This window comes from Patella vulgata, chromosome 8 (assembly GCF_932274485.2).
Source record: "Patella vulgata chromosome 8, xgPatVulg1.2, whole genome shotgun sequence".
Taxonomy (NCBI): Eukaryota; Metazoa; Mollusca; class Gastropoda; family Patellidae; genus Patella; species Patella vulgata.
Window position 1 is genome coordinate 13,293,630 of NC_065886.2, and position 18,885 is coordinate 13,312,514.

Sequence of the window (18,885 nt, forward strand, 5' to 3'; positions counted from 1 at the left end):
CATGTAGATAAAAAGCCAACAGAGATTTGGTAAATTACTTCTTCTATTGAACTAAATTATAAAGAAAACAAACAAAGTCTTTTTACTTTTTTAATATTTATTCAATGAAATTTGAATTTAACAAGAAAATCAATAGAATTTTATCGCAAATTTTCTGTTTTATATAATATGTGAACAAGACTATGAAAATAATTCTGTACACGTGAACCGGGCATCATGCAAAGCCCAATTAATGAGTTCGCATAGGTGAAACATTTTTGTTGTATCTTTTGTTCTTTATTTGAGCAAAAAATGCGATCGTTGATTAATATAAATACTTTCTAAATAAATCATCTGATACCAGGATAATCCAATAATTAATGTCACTACATAATTAAATATATACATAGAAAAATAAAATAACGTCCAGTTAAAAAAAATCAGCCATTGTGATATATACATCAAATTGTCTGCTCTTTAATTGAGCGTCTTTATATAAATGGTAACCCGTCAAAACTTTGACAGCCATACCTTAAACATCTTAAAACAACAATATTTATGGTGGGATGCACAATATATTGAGAGGCTGTTACCTTTGCTAAATAATAGAACAGCCCAACAGAAATACAAGCTAAATGATTTATTGATATTTGTTGATAAATATATTATTATCGAACACCTAATATATTAGCACTGACATATTCATGGACATATTAACTATTAAACTTATCATATTGTTGATAAATATAAATATATCTGTACTTTTTATGACCATTAGCCATACAGTATTTAAGCATACGTAGAACAGGTTCAATAGATTATATATGAAAATATCATATTTATTAGAGCGTGGACAGCATTACCTTCGACCACTAGTTGAGTATTATGTATATAAGAATAAGTAGTATAGGGGTATTATTATGGGTCAACGATCGACACTCATAATATAGTTAGTTATACTGTGTAAAATTATATCACAATAATATATATATTTTTGATTGTGTTATTGATGTTATTTAATTTCGTAAATAACTTGTGGGCGTGATAGGAATATGACAAAGTGTTCCATAACTTGTTTCATATTAAAATTATATATTTATACATAAAAAATATTTATTTAAATGCACCGAACCCATTAAAACACGAACTCTGTGGTTTCTGTAGTAAAAAAGACTTGGGTAGTAGAAGATAGTTGGTTAGACGTTCCTGTTACCGATGTAAATAAATTCTATATTTACGAAACTGATATTCTGTTATCTCTAATAGTTTTGCACCATTTTAATCTACTTATATACGGAGGCACCCGATGACATCGAAAGTTAATCATGGTCGTGGCATGTTAATAAATGTCTAATTAATATTTATATATATAACATTTAAGACCCAAAGAAAGACCTGTAATAGGCAGATATAGCTCTTTCATAATGCCTGATTAATATATCTTTCATTATTTCAGGTATACTACTTCCATGCAACATGAAACATTCTAGTTAAGCCAGAATGGGGCTTGATGTGACTCTTGACTAACGCTGACCAGATTTAAATAGAGCTAAAGTCTATAAACTTATGAAAGCAATAGTACTATAATATAGTTATACAGGTCACAATTCTATGGAATACAATTACTGCTTTTTACTGAGCGACGTTTCGACTAGACTTCTCTAGTCTAGTTCAATTACTAAATGCCATTGAAACAGTTTATAATATATTTCCCCTATTTCATGTAATTTACATCTGTACAATATGAGAGTAATATTACTGGTATTGTTTTTCTATGGATGTCTAATCAGAACAAATTCACAGGACCAGATTCGATATCCTGAAGATGCCAGTGTTTATATTGGTGGATTCTTTAATGTTTACGCCCCAGGACCCAATGGTTGTTCCAGTACTGTTGATCCATATTCTATACAGGAATTTGAAGCTGTAAGGTGGATCATAGATAAATTAAATAATAATACATTTTTACCCGGAGGGCATAAAATAGGTAATTAGTTTTATTAGTGGTTAAGTACAAATTGATTCTAACATTCTGTTTATAGGTAATGGCGATGTGTGTAGAGGTGGTGGGAGGGGAGACTGTCGAGACACATCGCTATCCGCAGAGTTGAAAGGTTCAGTGTTGAAAGGTTCAGTGTCTTTTATAATCTCATTATGACAAACTGACGCATGGAATAATATGAACAGTGATACGGTATTACGAAAACTTTATGACATGCGCTTGATGTATTTGCCCGGATCAAGTTATAGACTGATATTTTGTTTAATTCACAATGTTACTGAGACATTGATATATTAGGTGAATCTTTAACACTTTTATTAGACTGATTTACTCATGTGATGACTATTTATCTATTTTTATAAATTTGTATTCAGGTGAGATTGTTATATTTTCTTCTTTTCAATACTCTAATACAATCCCGTGGTAAAATTGGCTGAAGCGGACACGAGTATGTATTCTGTTATTGTGTATTGTAACATGCTTAAGGGTGAATCTTGCGTTTTGATTGGTCAATTAGTCACTGTCGATTCCACAATAACACCCCCTTTAGCAAGGCGAATAACTGCGTATAAATATTACAGTGTACTTTTTTCATTTTGTGCTCAACCATCTTCCTCAACTCAAATCTTTATTGATAAATATCTTCAAGAAATTCCTGCTCAAATGACCATCACACATCCTTTATCCAAACACATCTCTGAAATACATAAAACAGTACAAAATCAGTCATAAATTCATAAATAAACCGTTTTTAGGCATCATAAATTATTCGTAACTAAGCAGCGTGGACAATTTTGTTTTGTTTTTGTTTTTTTGCACTCAGCAATGTTTAGCCTACTTTAAAGTGGAAATTTTAAATCAAGGTTTGATCAAATTCTGAATAACACGATCCGCCTTATAATGAGTCATTAGTCACAAGAAATCGTTCGAAAATATAGTAAGGGAGGCGAAATAGCAGCCAAGATGGACCTAGGAGAACGGAAAATTATGCCAAAATTGACAATACGTCAGAACGGTATACATAGCAACCACTAGAATACTAGGCATCACATAGTTTTATAGGGTATTTCGAGGGATGTAAACAAGAACTAGCAATAAAATTGTGTTGACGGTCTGCAAATAAAATAATAAAGGCTAAAAACTCGCTAAAGTTACTAAAAAAACTTCCAAAGCGTAGCCATCATTGTTGCCAAAGGTCACCCTTGTGTAGTCTCGGTTAACAGGCCGTAACTATTTCAATGACGGTTGGCATTAGGCCTACCGGTCAAAAATCACCGCATTATCACTAATTTACTAATCTTTTAAAAAATCTTCAAACGTTAAAAATATATTATTGGAAATATCCGAATAACATTTTCTTTCATAATTTATTTACCAGCGACCCGAGACGCAAGCATTTTAAAATTGAATTTATCTTCGCATGGATTCAATCACTAATTCGGCACACCTCGGCATAAACATTAGTCCGCCGAGGTTAACCGCAATCTGTTTCACAGAGTATTACGAAAATATTCTAATATCTCTGTAAAAGATGAGATCGTTTAACAAATGACGTCATATCACGCGGCGGCAATTATTGGTTCAATGGCGCGAGCATTGTTTCCATAAGACGTTAAGTTAAGATTCGAGCAGAAAGGAGCCTTTTACTCATTTTAATACCCATTTACACTAAAATAGGAAATAATTTTTACCTACAAATACTTCAAACATCTTTATTTATTTTTCTAATACATACGAAAAATGTTTTAGAATTTAATTTGTCGGAGGAAAAAAGTTAATATTTGTGGCTCATTAAGTCCCATCGCTGCCATCCTTATCATTGATTGTCTCGGCCTAGCGAATATTCACTGCGGATCAGTGTGGGTTAACCGATTGCTGATCTCTGAAGAATGTGTAGTCGCCATTGCAGTTTCAGAAGTTTGAAGTTTACACAATAAAATAAGTTCTTTGAAAATCCTAAAAAGAATAGCATGTTACAATGTCAATAAACACCTCCCGTTTCGCATTAGTACACAAGACGCGTTAGGGTTGCGGTTTTACATTAAAACCCGCAACCCTCACGCGTCTTGGGTCCTAATGATCTCAGAACATGTCTATTGGACAATAAAACCCCTCTAAATGCGAAACAAGAGGTGTTTATCTCCTAAATGCTCGAGGCTATGACACATTTCTGTATTATATCTATGATTATATTATATATTTACAGGTATACACGCCTTTAAAACATGTGGAATATCAGAAAGAGCTGTGTCTAGTGCAATTCAGTTATCACAGACTTATAATAATGATAACCAATCTGCTGTTTTATTTTGTAAGTAATTTGTTCAATTTGTTCACCATGACAGATTTGCTACATAGGGTTTTTATTTTATTATTTGAAAAGTATGTGCGCGATGTATAACAAGGTGGGAGAAGCGGATCATTCTTGAGGCTGGTGGAAATATTTTACGAAGTCACTTGCCGGAATATGGAATTTTGCATGAATAGCGGAATGAGTGTAGTAAAGTCAAACAAGAGTTAATCGAAATTCTCTACGTTTACATTCGGCTGTCAACAGTTTTATCACCTGTCCTTGTCGTTAACCCAAGATATATCAATAGTTCGACAAACCAAAAGTCCAATAGCTTCTAGTATTTCCACCCAAACAGTTGATTTTTGGATTAAACTGGTTAGCTGTACTACCCTATTTGATTTACATCAAATGATTTGCAATATTGTATTTCGCACGAATTACAGTGGTATTGAGAATTAATCAATTGCTTTATTTCATTTCAGCTATACTTGGTCCAACATTTAGTTCCGAAACTAAAGATATGTCACATCTGTTCAGCTTTTTGCCAGAGGCAGATCGCCTGTTGATGTTGAGTTACGGCGCTACTTCATCCAAACTTGCGGACCAGTCCGTTTATAAAAACCTTTACAGAGTTGTTCCACCTGATTCTGTACAGGTTCAAGTAGGTATTCAAGAACAGGCTATCATGTTTAAAATTACAACCATATTACCATAAGAAAATTTAGTTTAAATTCGTGGTTTTAAATAGGATAGCATGATGTCATATTGATTATTATTATTATTATTTATTTAAAAATTATCGTTCTACAAACATACCTGCTATAGAAAGCCTATCTGTGTAATTCTTGGTTATAAAAAGTTTATCGTGATTCTATATTCATTTGATCAGATCTTGGCATTACAAGGGAACTTTACAGATATTAAAAAGAAACATAGGTTGGTAATACATATCTATAGGGTACCAGAGTTTGCCAAGGTTTGCCGAGTGGTACTACTAGTGAACTCATTATACATTAATTATTTGAAGATATTGACTGGTAAAGCAGGGTATGAAATAAGCCTCTTATATGGTAACCTCAAAATAGGTTATGCTAATCTGCCTGAAAATTGGTTACGATGCATCAATTTTCTGCCATATTTGTTTTGAGCTGACCCCCCCCCCCCATTTTGGCATGCAATATGGTACAATTTGGATGATTTTACACCACTATAGATAGGTTGTCTACACGTTAACCCTAGGGTCAATTTAAAGATTAGCCAGGTACCCCTAAGCTCATTAAATCCGTATAGTGCCGCTGTCAGGGCAAAATTTCCCTCATAGCACACTATATGGAATGCCCGTTTTCATTAGCCCAGTTCGGAGCAGTAGGACGTTAAACCCCATTTTATTTCATTTCAGTATAGGCCTACCGTATGTTTGAATGTTTTGACAAGATTTATTTAGCCTAAATTACAATGTTTTGAGAAGGATTTGAAGCAAAATTATGACAAATTAATTAGTTTGAATATGTGTTTAGTCCTATTATAATACCATAAATCACCCAGTTTGTACACAGGAATGTATCTTTAAATAGGCATAGGTACATGTACTATTGGATTGCTATGATAATATTAAACAAAGTCGCGGATACCGTACGTCCAATTAAATGGCATGGGTGCTAAATATTTAAGAAAAGATTTTTATTGACTCATCTTAAACAGGTAAACACAATATCAATATGCATTGCACATCGTCATAACATCACAACAATATTCATAAAATTTAGGTTACCGGTACAATAATTTACATACCTGTAATTAATTAAGAAATAGATAGATATGGTATATCAAGGTTGTGGACCCTCTAGAGACCACAGTTTTTATCCAATTTGGATGAAACTTTAAATATATGTTTTTATCATTAAGATCTTGGTTCCTTTTGATAATTATTAACATTAGTGTTACTTTGCTCTTATTTTTTGAAAAAATTTTCACAAGTTGATTTCCTTTATTTTGTTAATGTAGAATGGTAACGAACTGCTCTTTTCATTTTCTTTGTTTTATTTGTTTCGTTTAAATTTGATTTATCTGTTTAGTTTTTGATTGTTTAATTTTTGTTAATGAAGTTGATTCTTTTAAACTTCGTTTTTATTTTTGAACTCTACTTGGTGTAGGTGTTCATCAGGTAATACCACGACTGAGTTCAATATTGAGATTAGCCGGTTGATTTGTTGGATATAAACCTTTGAATAATAGCGCCTAACAGGCAGCTGTGTTTAATTATGTTCTCCTGATTTTGATTGTTTCTGTGTGTTTGAAGTATATGTTTGTGATATGCGCTTAGAAACACTTCACGTGTAATGAAGCGCTATATAAATCGAACAATAATAATAATAACTAGCATCAGCTGTATACAAACAAACTAGCACATGATGTTAGTCTTCGGTCCAATGACTATCTTGGTGTATTCATATATAATATTGTTAAATAAAGTTTAGCTACTATAGCACACAAACGTGGGTTTGGTTTATAAATATATCCAGACAGTAACCACATAACGTAACAATCGAAATGCCAATTTTGTAATCCTAGGCAAAATTCTTTGTACTTGGGTTGTTAATTTTGTAAATCGTTTTCATACTAGATAACAATATCAAGAATCTGAAACGACTGGATTTTCCCCCCTTTATTTTACCACAATATCTCTTTTGTTTTTGTTTTCTATAGGTGATGTTACAGCTTATGTTAGAATTAAAATGGAATTATGTTGGAATAATTTATGAAGACAATGATTACGGTAATGATGCAGCGCAACAGCTCAGAGTATTGGCAACAGCTAAAGGCATCTGTATTCCAGTTTACCATTCTTTCAATAGCATCAACAGTCAGGAAAGCTTTAAAACCTTCCTTAAGGATGTTCTGGATCTGAAACTAGGTGGAATAATCTATATCGGGGATGATGGTCTTGTAAAATCATTACTGGAGCTGTCCACGTCGATAAGTCATGATACTGAAATAATTATGTCCGAATCAAATCGATTAAGCTCATATTACCTCAAAAGAATAGCCAATGAATATTTTTCCATAGCTCGAGGTATGCTTGTAACAAGTGTTCCTAAAATTGACATTAATGAATTTGATGAATATTGGAGGAACATCTATACAATGAATTTTAGTCACACTTGGGTAAATGTTATACCAAATATAGCACAAGAGATCCCCCAGCAATCCGTTTATATGAATTATGCGGTGAAAGGAATTCTGATATTAGCCAATTTGTTTAAGAAACTTCAACAAAAGACATGCACGAACGTCAACGATATAATCTGTTCGCAGCTGAGACAATTGCCCAAGCAGACCTACATCGATGAACTGGGCCAATCCAGAACGAACCTAACCGAAGCATTTCCATTTACCGATCATATGTTCTTGAACACAGTATCACAGGACATAACCTTTGGGGAAAATCGAGAAATCATCTATGGTCCCGAGTATCAAACGTATGAAATTTATAATTTCCAACAATGTAATGGGTTGAATGACTGTGAATTTCTTAAGGTGAGTTCCAGTTCTTTCCTTTCTTCTTATAAACCATTAACACCAATATGAGTTGGTCAAAGGGGTACGATGGCTTAGTGAGTACGGTATCGGGTAACTGACTAGTAGTTTCCGGGTTAGATCCAGGTACTGGCCGAGCAAAGCACGGATTCACCATGTCGGTGATGAAGAAAGGGGGTTATAGCAAGTATGCGCAACACCAAGGTCTACGTGTATACATATTGGCTCGGCAGTTAGGATTTCATGATGAGGAGGCGTGGTACTGGTCCCTCTTTATTTACAAGATTTGTGCAGAAAAGTAGGACTGAAACCCTATTTTATTTTATTTGTGATTTCAGAGAGTAAAACTGTGATCTTGTATTCACTCTGAATCTATTTATTTTCAATACAGGTCGGTAATTACAAAGACGATATTCTGCAAATAAACAAAAGTGTTATACAAAGTTATCCACTTGGAGAAAACCAAGGACCTTACAATCAGCAGCCAACTGCCCAATGTCCTAACGGAACCGACTGTATAAAATGTATTCCGTCTGATATATCTGACCATGTGATATTTGTGGAAGGAGACTGGTATGTTGTGGCCGTTGTCCCTGTGTTTGTACCTGATGAAACAAATACATTACTCTGCACAAACACGATAAGAGATTCTTTAGGAACTGACATCGCTGAAAGCATCAAATTTGCTATTGAGGAGATTAACCACCCAAACAACACATTGATATCTTCTAAAAAGAAAGTAGGGTTGATTGTGATAAATGGTTGTGCATCTGAACTTGTAATTAAAGACAAAATGTTACGTTTACACAAAGGAACTTATCAACTCAGACCCGGAATGAAAAGTTCAGACATTAATCACAGAATTCTTGGTTATGTTGGAGGGATGAGCGGAAGTATGAGTGCGGCCATAGCTGAAGTTCTGGCTAAACTTGGTTACGTTCAAGTATCCTACGCCTCGACCAGCCCACTTCTTAGCGATAGAACTCTGTATCCTTACTTTCTGAGAATACCTACTGCAGACGACCAACAAGCAAAAGTCGTTATTGATATAGTTACCTCCCTTGGTTCAAACATCATCCAGGTTATTTACACCGAGGGTGCCTATGGAGAAGGTGCTTATTCCACATTGGAGAAACTTGGCGAGAACGCGGGCATATGCGTTATAGGTCATAAAGTTCCTGTAGCCACCGACTACACGTTGTATAATGGTTTGCTGGCTAAGTTAAGGGAAACTCCACAAGCTAAGTTAGTGGTGACTTTTGTAAGGTCACATGTTATTGAGCAAGTAGTAAAAGCTGTGACTGAGAGAATGGCGGAAACTGAATTCATATTTATTGGATCTGAAACCTGGGGAAGCAGAGAAAGCGTCATTCCTGAACAGCAACGCAAAGTTTATGGTTCACTGAGTATTGCTTTAGAGTTGCCTCCCATTCCGGCATTCATCTCCTATCTCACCAAGCAAATTATCAATGACCCGTCTGATCCATGGCTCCGTCACTTCTTAGAAAACATGGGAAAGTGCATATTCACCGGAAGTTTCCAAAGAGCGGGAAAAGACGAAGTCATTGGTAAAGCCAGAGAATGTGACTTAGAAAGTTTAGTGATGTCACTTTATGACCAATGGATACCATTTGCTGTGGCCTCAACAAAGGCTTTGGTAAAAGGCTTAGAAAATGTTCTCAGTTCAACAGAATGTGGCCAGCCTGCAACGTCGTGCCCTGAACAAAACCCCACTCTGTTGGCAGAATACATAAAGAAGGTATGTATCCCTTTCTTGTAACGAAAAGATTCTAAGAGCTTAGCTTTCCATAATTTCGATAGATAAGTAGATCAGGAAATGTGACACTACGGTGTCGTTAAATAGATCAATTATGAACTACTTCCCCTTAGTGATACAGCCCGTGATACTGTCGTCTAGAAGTTTTCTTTGACTTCACATCATGATAACAATTTCCAATGTTAAATTAAGACTGGGACACTTTTTACGTTAACGATGTTTTTATATCTTTACAACATCCAGAATACAGGAAACTAGACACACATCTATGACATTAAATATAAGCTACATATAAGTTCTCTCTCCCCAGCTTGTGTTTACTGGATTACGATTAACATGTTTACTGACGTACCCCCTAACATCATATGGCTCTCCTACGACTTAACGAGGTACTCTAATCCGAATGATGTTTATTCCCCAGCCTCTCAGCCCAGGAGGCTGTGGTGTTCCGGGCTTCCCAATGATATCGAAAGGAAATTCAACCGCGCACGTTCGTTATAAAGAAGTTACGTGCATGAGTCATATCGAGCCCCGGGAAATTGACCAGGTACCTCCTTTATCGGATTGGTCAGCTGCACAGACGCTACCCTGGATTTCAACACAGTATACTTATATGGGCACCTCGGATGTCGGCTAATTATAACCACGTTTCTAACACATGGGACTACCATATTTGGATTATCAGACTACGATGGCATTGCCCGACTTTAGACCACCAGTGTTGTTAGCCTATTTCTTGTTGTCGGTGGTACTAGCTAACGACGACGAAACATTAACCAGAACCTCTCTACATAACTTAGGTAACCTCCACAGTATATAGACCCCATAGAGTTATAGAAACATATCACGCTTAGAACTTAAAGCCAAATCCCACCAGTGTTAGAGAGAAAGAAATTAAAATTATCAAAATACTTAAATGATCTTCATAACTTTCATCCTGCCTTCATTAGACCGGTTAGTGCAAGAAACTTCATTGCTTCATTCCATCATTCATATATTCGTAGAATATGTTCCAATAGATCTCAACGATTACAATTTTTTTAGCGCATGCGCAGTTTGGTGACTCAAGTAAAGATAAGTAATATTGGATTGGAATTTAGTACGTTTTTATTTTTATATTTACAGAATGTAAAGTTAGATTTATATGGTAAAGGTAGCCAGGAAAGAGTTTTTGATGACAATGGTGATGGTGTTGTCAAATATAAAATAATGCATGTTACTTCAGGAGAAAAACTATACAAACAGGTAGGCATTGCTTTCCTTTTAAAAAATATATAAATATCTTGCTTACAAATAAATTCGGTAAATTTAGCTCTTTCGAGCTTAGCACGGACTTTCTTTCAAGTTAATTTGCTCAAACGTCACGCATACATGGTTTGATATTCTTTAATGGAGCCACGGTGGCGCACAAACCAGGAAGTCCCAGTTTCGTGTTGAGTATGACATGGCTCTAGTTTACTAACGAACAGATTCCGGTTCCAGATAAGTATGGCATAGCTCTAGCTCTATATTTATTCAGTAACTTGGCGGAGGGGAGGGGGTCGGATAACAAGCAAAATATATAAACCCCTCTTCCGGTTTCAAATAAAGCACATAATATTAAGTGCAAAAAAATGAATACATAAAAAATGAAATTATATAAATATATAACCCATATTACTATATTCATTTACACATAAATTTGGGGTATTCAATATATTACTTAATGTGTCGCACTTGACCATTAAACTACACATAGTGCTAAGAATCTTCTACTGTATTGCGACGTTTGCATTCAAGATTATTTATTTGTCTTGCAAATTTATGAAAATTTACATTACTGCAGCCCAATCTTAGTTTAGTATGTATAATTTGATTTTAAATAAAAGATAGGTATTTTTGGATCATGTTTAGAGATTTCTTGTTTTAAATTTTATGAGTGATGAAATTATTATGGACTGATTTAAGCTGTTCAAGATTCGGATAGCTGATGGAATTAATGAATTATAATACTGGTTTACTTCTCAGACTGTATGAGGATAATTTTAATTTAATGTGGTTGGACAAATAATTTGGAACCGTGCTATTAATGATTTTATATATTGTCTGTATTTTTTCCCCTTTTCTTCTTTCATTCAACGTAATAATACCAGTTTCTAGATAAAGTAAACGGTGGTTAGTTCCCTTTACAGCCCCACAATAGTACGTAAGGTGTTAAGTTGAAGGTGTTCTAATTGATCTGTGCAACTATCCCAAATAATGTCGGTGTAGTCTAGATGCGGTAGTATATAAGAAGGGTAAATTATGGAAAGATATTTTCTATTTAACCTGTACTTTAGGGATCTCGAACAAATGATTAACTTTGATACTTTATTATGTGGATATCCCATTCAGGTTTGTGCTGAAAGACAAGTCCTAAGTGGTTTTACACATTGATCAGTGTCCATGTGTGATTTTGTTTCTGTGGGGTTGAAAGAAACCAGAGATTAGGTTTAAGGTTGAAGTTATTGGGGGAGAAAACTGACACCAATATCGAATTCCTCCAATCTGATTGCTTTTATAAATCAACATAGTGAATATATTTTGATATTTTATCAGGTTGGGTCATGGTCCAAATCACAAGGCATCATCTTCAATAAAGATTCGTTATATTACCCTGTTAAAGATTATAATTCTGTATGTCTAACAGATTATACATGCAACAAATGTTTCCCTGACAAGATGGAGTAAGTATGCATAAAATAAAAGTTTTATCATTTTCTATGGACATCATCAACTTAACGGTTAAACAAAATTAACACTTTTATTGAATGTGCCCCGAATTGAACTGGTGGTTTCAGGACGGTCTACCGGTCTGCATAAGTTACCAGTAATGGTAGTTATTTAGGGTGACTCTGGAATATTATACTGAACGAAAAGACATGATTAGTGATTGGGTGGAGGGCCTATTTTAGCGTGCCTCTGAATAAATAATCCGAGTTTTGAACAAATTCTATGTAGCCTTGTGATTCTGGCAAAATTGTATAGGGAAAGTTTGCTATCATTATATGATCATCGACTACTTTCGATGTCTGTTTCAAAAGTTTTGTATTGTTGACGTATTCCCGCCACCACCCAAAGCACGAAAATTACATAGCAGAACACTGTCAATTTAATTCTGTTACATTTTGGATATAAAAGTGTCAGCGTGATATCATGTTATGGGAAGTCAAACTCAGGAATTTTTACGGAACCCCCAAACACCGGAAACCGTGCTTAGCCAGTAAAACCTTACATCTGGCCGTTTCATATATTAAGTGGACGTTAAACCCCAATTTTATTTCATATATATTATTTAAAATTTCCAGGGAAGAAAGTCCTAAGCAGTCAACAGATGGGATGATTCCTGCTATAGTTGTGTTGGCTGTGCTAACGTGTCTTTTGGGTATTTCTGTAGTCATCCTAGCCATTCATTGTCATCGATCACGTCGTGATAGACTATTACAGGAACCACATTATGCTGAACCGGAAAACATAAAGGAGTTCAACAACAGAAATGATAAAGGTATAACTATATAGCTACTTATATTTTAAAACAAATATATGTATTGATTCTATGATATCATTTACGGAATATAGTAAATGCAAAAATACTTCAGTTACAGTTAGACCAATCAGGCCATATCATGTTTCATTGGCGTGCAGAAAGGTGGCAGATGGTACCCAACCAAAGGATGAATTTGTTTCACAAGCTGATGTTCTTAAATTGAATTAAACGTTTACTTCATCTGTTTTTACATATTTAAAATGTGCCCCTGTCTCACATTTCTGAATACTAAACCTCATGCTTGGGCATACAATCAAGGAGTTGGCCCCCAGCATCAGCGAACCTGTGAACTTCACTGTTCTGTATGTAGCAAGTAGCTTTCTCGGTGATAAGTCTAATTTACTTACTTTCATTATGGTTGTTATTACAGGCAGAAATTCGTCCAATCAGATTACTTCAGGTATGTTCTTAGCAGCCCCATCCACTGGCGGTACAGGATCGGACACTGGTGCGGCAGATGATATGTATTTAACACCTCAATCACCTCAACCAGATGATACCTATTTAAGAGTCATTCCATGAGAAAACCATGCAAAATCGTGCAGAATCGGGAAGGAGGGGGGTCGGCAGATCGAGTTCATCTCCGGGGGATTTTATGGACTCCCCCTGACTACTTCACAGCCAGAAGGGCCGATTTCAAAATTTCACCGTTATTGAGAAACAACCTCTGAGTAATTTTTTGGCCAATTTTGCCATTTTTCAGGTCATTTTTTGTCAATGTTCAGCCACCTATTGTGGCGAGTCTAGGGTTTGGATGAAAATGGTGGTGATTGGTGATGTTAGTGGGGGTCTTCCTGTGCCCCAGTGTGAAGACCATGAAGTCGCAGCTATTCTCTGGGAGCAATGATCAGCCAAATTGTAAGATATGGTGAATTAAACAGAAAATATACACCTGCGAAGATTAGCTCTATTTTCTTTGATGCGGGGGTAGGTCAAAATATCGAAATGGTTTTATGCACAGCTCGACCCCCTCTATCGATATAAGAAATAAAATCTCTGTCACCTCTCTTCAATCAATGCGAAATCATAAGTCAAAGTTGGTGAATTTTCCCTATTGTAAATCTCTCAATCTCTATGAAATGGCCAACTACTTTCATTCAGGGTAAGCCAGCGCTCTCCGTTTCTTCACCAAATCATTCGCCCGCGCTCAATGGTAGCAGCTTGAAACCCCCTCGAGCAAAACTAGTCTCTTTGATGGGGCTTGGTATCCAATCCAAGATGGCCGTGCCCGAAAGCGCACAAAATTGCGGTTTTTCCTCATGTTTGGCCATTAAATGTGGTACATATCCCAGATATGACCAAGAGAATCACTTCATACGATTGAAAAATGTACTATGGACATTAAGGCCCGTCCTTTAGCACACCACATAGCAATTAGTGATGTGAGAACCGAATGGGAGCTGATTTCTTGACGAAGCTGCATTAAATGGAATATTCCAAAAGGATGCATGCTGCCACATCTAAGGAGAAGCATACAAAGACCGCGTTGTGTCACTTGGAATCAACTTATACCTATTGGAACGGTTAAGTGAAATAAAATACTATTGAAAAAAAGAGGGAAGAAATTGTGTCTTTGAAATATCGATGGAAACCTTGTGTGTGTGCTCCACCACAATCAAATTAGCAGAAAACAGTTGTGCGGTGATACTCCAGTTGACTGAGTTAAGCGATGGGCTTCAGAAGTCCTCAAACCAGCTGCATTGAGTCTGATATAGCTGTAATACCTTTAATAAAGGCCAGCTCTCTGCTTTTTTAAAACTTTGGCAGCATTAAAAAATTCTTGTTAATTTTAGAATTTCTTCCTTCTATTCTATGTATATGCCGGAAATAATATACTGCCCATAATGAGGAAATGGGCTGGCAAGAGAGCCAAGTTCCTACACCGCCTCAGGGTAGTTCCTCAAATAAAAAATATGGCATAGGTTCAAAAATTCAACTTCATCATATGATCATTTTCGGAGCCCAAAACTGAATTTGTACATGAAGGACATTTCTACCAGGGGCCCTGGTCTTCACACAGGGGCACAGGAAGACCCCCACTAACATCACCATTCACCACCATTTCCATCCGAACCCTAGACTCGCTACAATAGGTGGCTGAAAATTGATCAAAAATAACATGAAAAATGGCAAAATTGGCCAAAAATCACCCAGACGCTGTTTCTCAATAACGGTGAAATTATGAGATCGGCCCTGCTGGCTGTGAAGTAGTCTTGAGGAGTCCATAAAATTCCCCCGAGATGAACTTGATCTGCCGACCGCCACCTCCCCACCCTCTGCATGGTTTTCTCGTGGAATGACTCTAACACCTGAAGCATGTCGATCAACACCAGCACAGTTATCTAGTATTTAATAATCGAAAACAAGAAGGGATAGATCTACAATCAGGTGAAAACCTTTTGTGGGGATTTACATTTCTCTATCTGTAGTTATAATTTTAAACTGTCATCTCCATTTTGCGTGCCTTATTGTGTTGATGAAGCATTTTACTAACCAGTCTAAGAAAGGGTGTGGATGATCCTTCTGAGCCAAGTAATATTTGGTGGAGATGGATTCGATTTCGTATAGGCTAATAACCAGGATTTTGGGTCGGAATGATCAGGGAAAGAAGCAAAAGAATATGTCTATGATCAGCTCCAGTTACATAGTGCTGACATTCACTATATAGAATATGGTATTCCCCAAGTATCAGTCACACGGACATTATTATTATTGTTTTGGTACACGGGCATCTGCATTGCAAAATGACTCGTGGTTGCTGCCAAATAAAACATTATCTGTGAATATTAACTATTGAGCTTTTTATTTTTTACCAAGAACGAAACTTGTCCCCGAGCGTTGCTCATCTTGCTGTTCTGCTTACTGCTCTTTTTGTGTTAGGGGCACCGCCAATTGAAGTACAATCTACTCGAAACTTGGCATGATTGTTTCTTGGACAATATTGCACATCCCTTGATATTGCACATCTATTTTTGATATAATGTCACCATTGCAAGATAGCGGCGATGACACCATGTTCAGTTCGTTTAAAAACGGAATTCCATGGAAGCCTTTTTTTGTTTACGAAAAACGACATGCTGAATATAATTTTATGTATATATCCTTATAATATTTGATTATTTTCATATATTCATGAATGTATATATTATTTAATGTAATCATGTGACAATACCAAAGTAAGGCAATAAGCCTTCTCATTATATTTAGCGATTTGATTATTTCGTGGAAAACCTTTTAAGCCAATGTTATCTCAATTCAAAGTTATCTTCTTTTTAATAATTTTGTTTTTCATATTTAATAATTTTATCATGGAAAATACTAATTATATCTAAATAAACATATATTTATAAGAGTTGTATCCCTTTTAGCGAATGCTATCTCCATTCAAAGTAATCTGCTTTCTGAGAAATTGTTTTATATTTATTAATTTTATCGTGTAAAAATGCTTATTATGTCTAAATAATCATATATTTACGGGCATACAAGAATAGACAAAGTTTGGAGAGCCTTGGTGTTGCGGTTTGACTAACTAGTATTTGATTTGGGATTATGTTTCTTTTTCATTTACTTTTTAATAGTTTGATAAAATTTCCCCAATATCACACTGCATGGCGTATGCCCGCATTCATTAGACAAGGCGATGTGGAACAGTAGGACGTTAAACCCCATTTCATTATAAAAGTCTTTATGTAAAACTCGTAATAAAGACCGTTTTAGCAATCAAACAATCATTTGATTGGGGGTTATTTCTAATTTCTTTACTTATTACTGTTTTGTGTTTTGAGTACTTATTACATATATGTAATATGAGGAAGATCACGGTGGCTAAGTGGGCAAGACGCTGGCTCGCTAGCCTGGAGGTCGGGTGTTCGATTCCTGCATTAGCCGAGAAAGTTGATCCAGATTTTCCGACGTGGTTCTCCCGTGTCAGTGATGCAGGACCGAGGGCCTAGCAAGAACAGCTGTCTAGTCGTTCGGTTGGGACGAAAAAAGCCGAGGTCCCGTGTACACATTGGTGTGCACGTAAAAGATCCCTTGACAGTTGGAATTCGATATAAGAATAGGTAGTAGTGCCGCTGTCCGGGCGTATGCCCGTCTTCACCAGCCCATTCCGGAGCAGAACAGTAGGACGTTAAACACCATATCATATATTGTATGTAATATGTATACATCATAATGCTTGCAATATTGCTACGGCTACAGTCTTATTATTCTGGAGGTTACAACTGTCATTGGATCAACTTAATATAGTTGACAATATCATTTGATCTAACCCAAAAGGGGGAAGGGGTCTAGAGGTGAAATCACAAGGTCTGTCATTAAGTAAAGTGGCGGGTTTTTTGATTCTGTTTGAACGTAGCAAGGAGTAGGTTACCTGTCAAACCTCGAGGATTTTCTCCGACTCCTTCGGTTTCCTCCCACTGCTAAAGACCCCTACGCGCAAGCGAATTATTGAATTGAAATTGAACCATATATGTTAGTCCCGAAATGACATAGTTTGTGTCGATTGGGCTTAAGCTCTCTCTCTCTCTCTCTCTCTCTCACTCTCTCTCTCTCTAACCCAAAAGTCAACAATGTATAAGGGTCTAACTATAGAGGGGATCACGTGGCTAAGTGGTTAAGACGCTGGCTCGCTAGCCCGGAGGTCGGGTGTTCGATCCCTGCATTAGCCGAGAAAGTTCATCCAGATTTTCAGGCGTGGTTCCCCCTTGTCAGTGATGCAGAACGGAGGGCCTGACAAGGATAGCTATCTAGTCCTTCGGATGAGACGAAAAACCGAGGTCCCGTGTATACACTGGAATGCACGTAAAAGATGCCTTGGCAGTTCGAATTCGATATAAGAGTAGGCGATAGTGCCGCTGCCCGGGAAAAATTTCCCTCATAGCACACTGTTTTTCCTCATAGCACACTGTATGGCGTATGCCCGTCTTCATTAGTCCAGAGAAGTAGAACAGTAGGATGTTAAACCCCATTTCATTTCTAACTATAGATCTAAAGATCATTGCCAAATCTGCAACTCTCTCCCCCTCTCTCTCTAACCCAAAAGTCAACAATGAATAAGGGACTAACTATAGATCTAATGATCATTGCCCAATCTGCCACGTCACCCTTCAAGGAAGCGGATATCAGCTCCCAATTATGCTAATAATACAGCAGTTGTCTTTTCTCAGAATGATACACAGATTAATAGGTAAATGCTTTGTTTACATGACGCATGTGACAAGAGTACGAGAGACCTACGTTCTTTTTTGTTTACTAATAATGTGAAGCCATGCACATCTTCCAAATATAACTTAATAAACCACTATAGTCGTGACTAACTGTACTTAGCGTGTATAGCAACCGTACCGTGTAACTTCGTAGACAAGGTGACTGATCAGTCTACAATAGAAGCCACTGTAAACCTGAAAATTAAAACATCTTGAAATGAGAATATTTAGTTGGATGTTTAATGTAACCGACTACACATGTAAGGTAAGAGATTCCCTATTTTGACGTTAGGGCTGAAATGTAGGCCGTTAAACCCCATTTCATTTCTGTCAAAGTTTGATACATTCTGTACAAATCTAAATACGGCTTTATTTATGGTTTAACTCTGCAAACAGAATACATTTGGAATAAATGTCAAGTTTTAAATGAATTTCAATCAAATTTCTTTTTGTGATATACCCATAACATCAAGTCTTGACTTGGACAAAGTCTGGACATGTAGATAAAAAGCCAACAGAGAT

General features: G+C 36.2%; 1 protein-coding gene across 1 annotated transcript; it reads left to right on the forward strand.

Moving 5' to 3' along the window:
* Nucleotides 1-1,585: 1,585 nt before the first annotated feature.
* On the forward strand, nt 1,586-13,125 carry LOC126829757 (metabotropic glutamate receptor 3-like). The gene is made up of 8 exons (XM_056102825.1): nt 1,586-1,966; nt 4,188-4,292; nt 4,757-4,935; nt 6,981-7,811; nt 8,203-9,570; nt 10,714-10,833; nt 12,166-12,293; nt 12,915-13,125. The coding sequence occupies exons 1-8, from the start codon at nt 1,723-1,725 to the stop codon at nt 13,123-13,125; spliced, it is 3,186 nt and encodes a 1,061-aa protein (XP_055958800.1). The 5' UTR covers nt 1,586-1,722.
* The last annotated feature ends 5,760 nt before the right edge of the window (nt 13,126-18,885 follow it).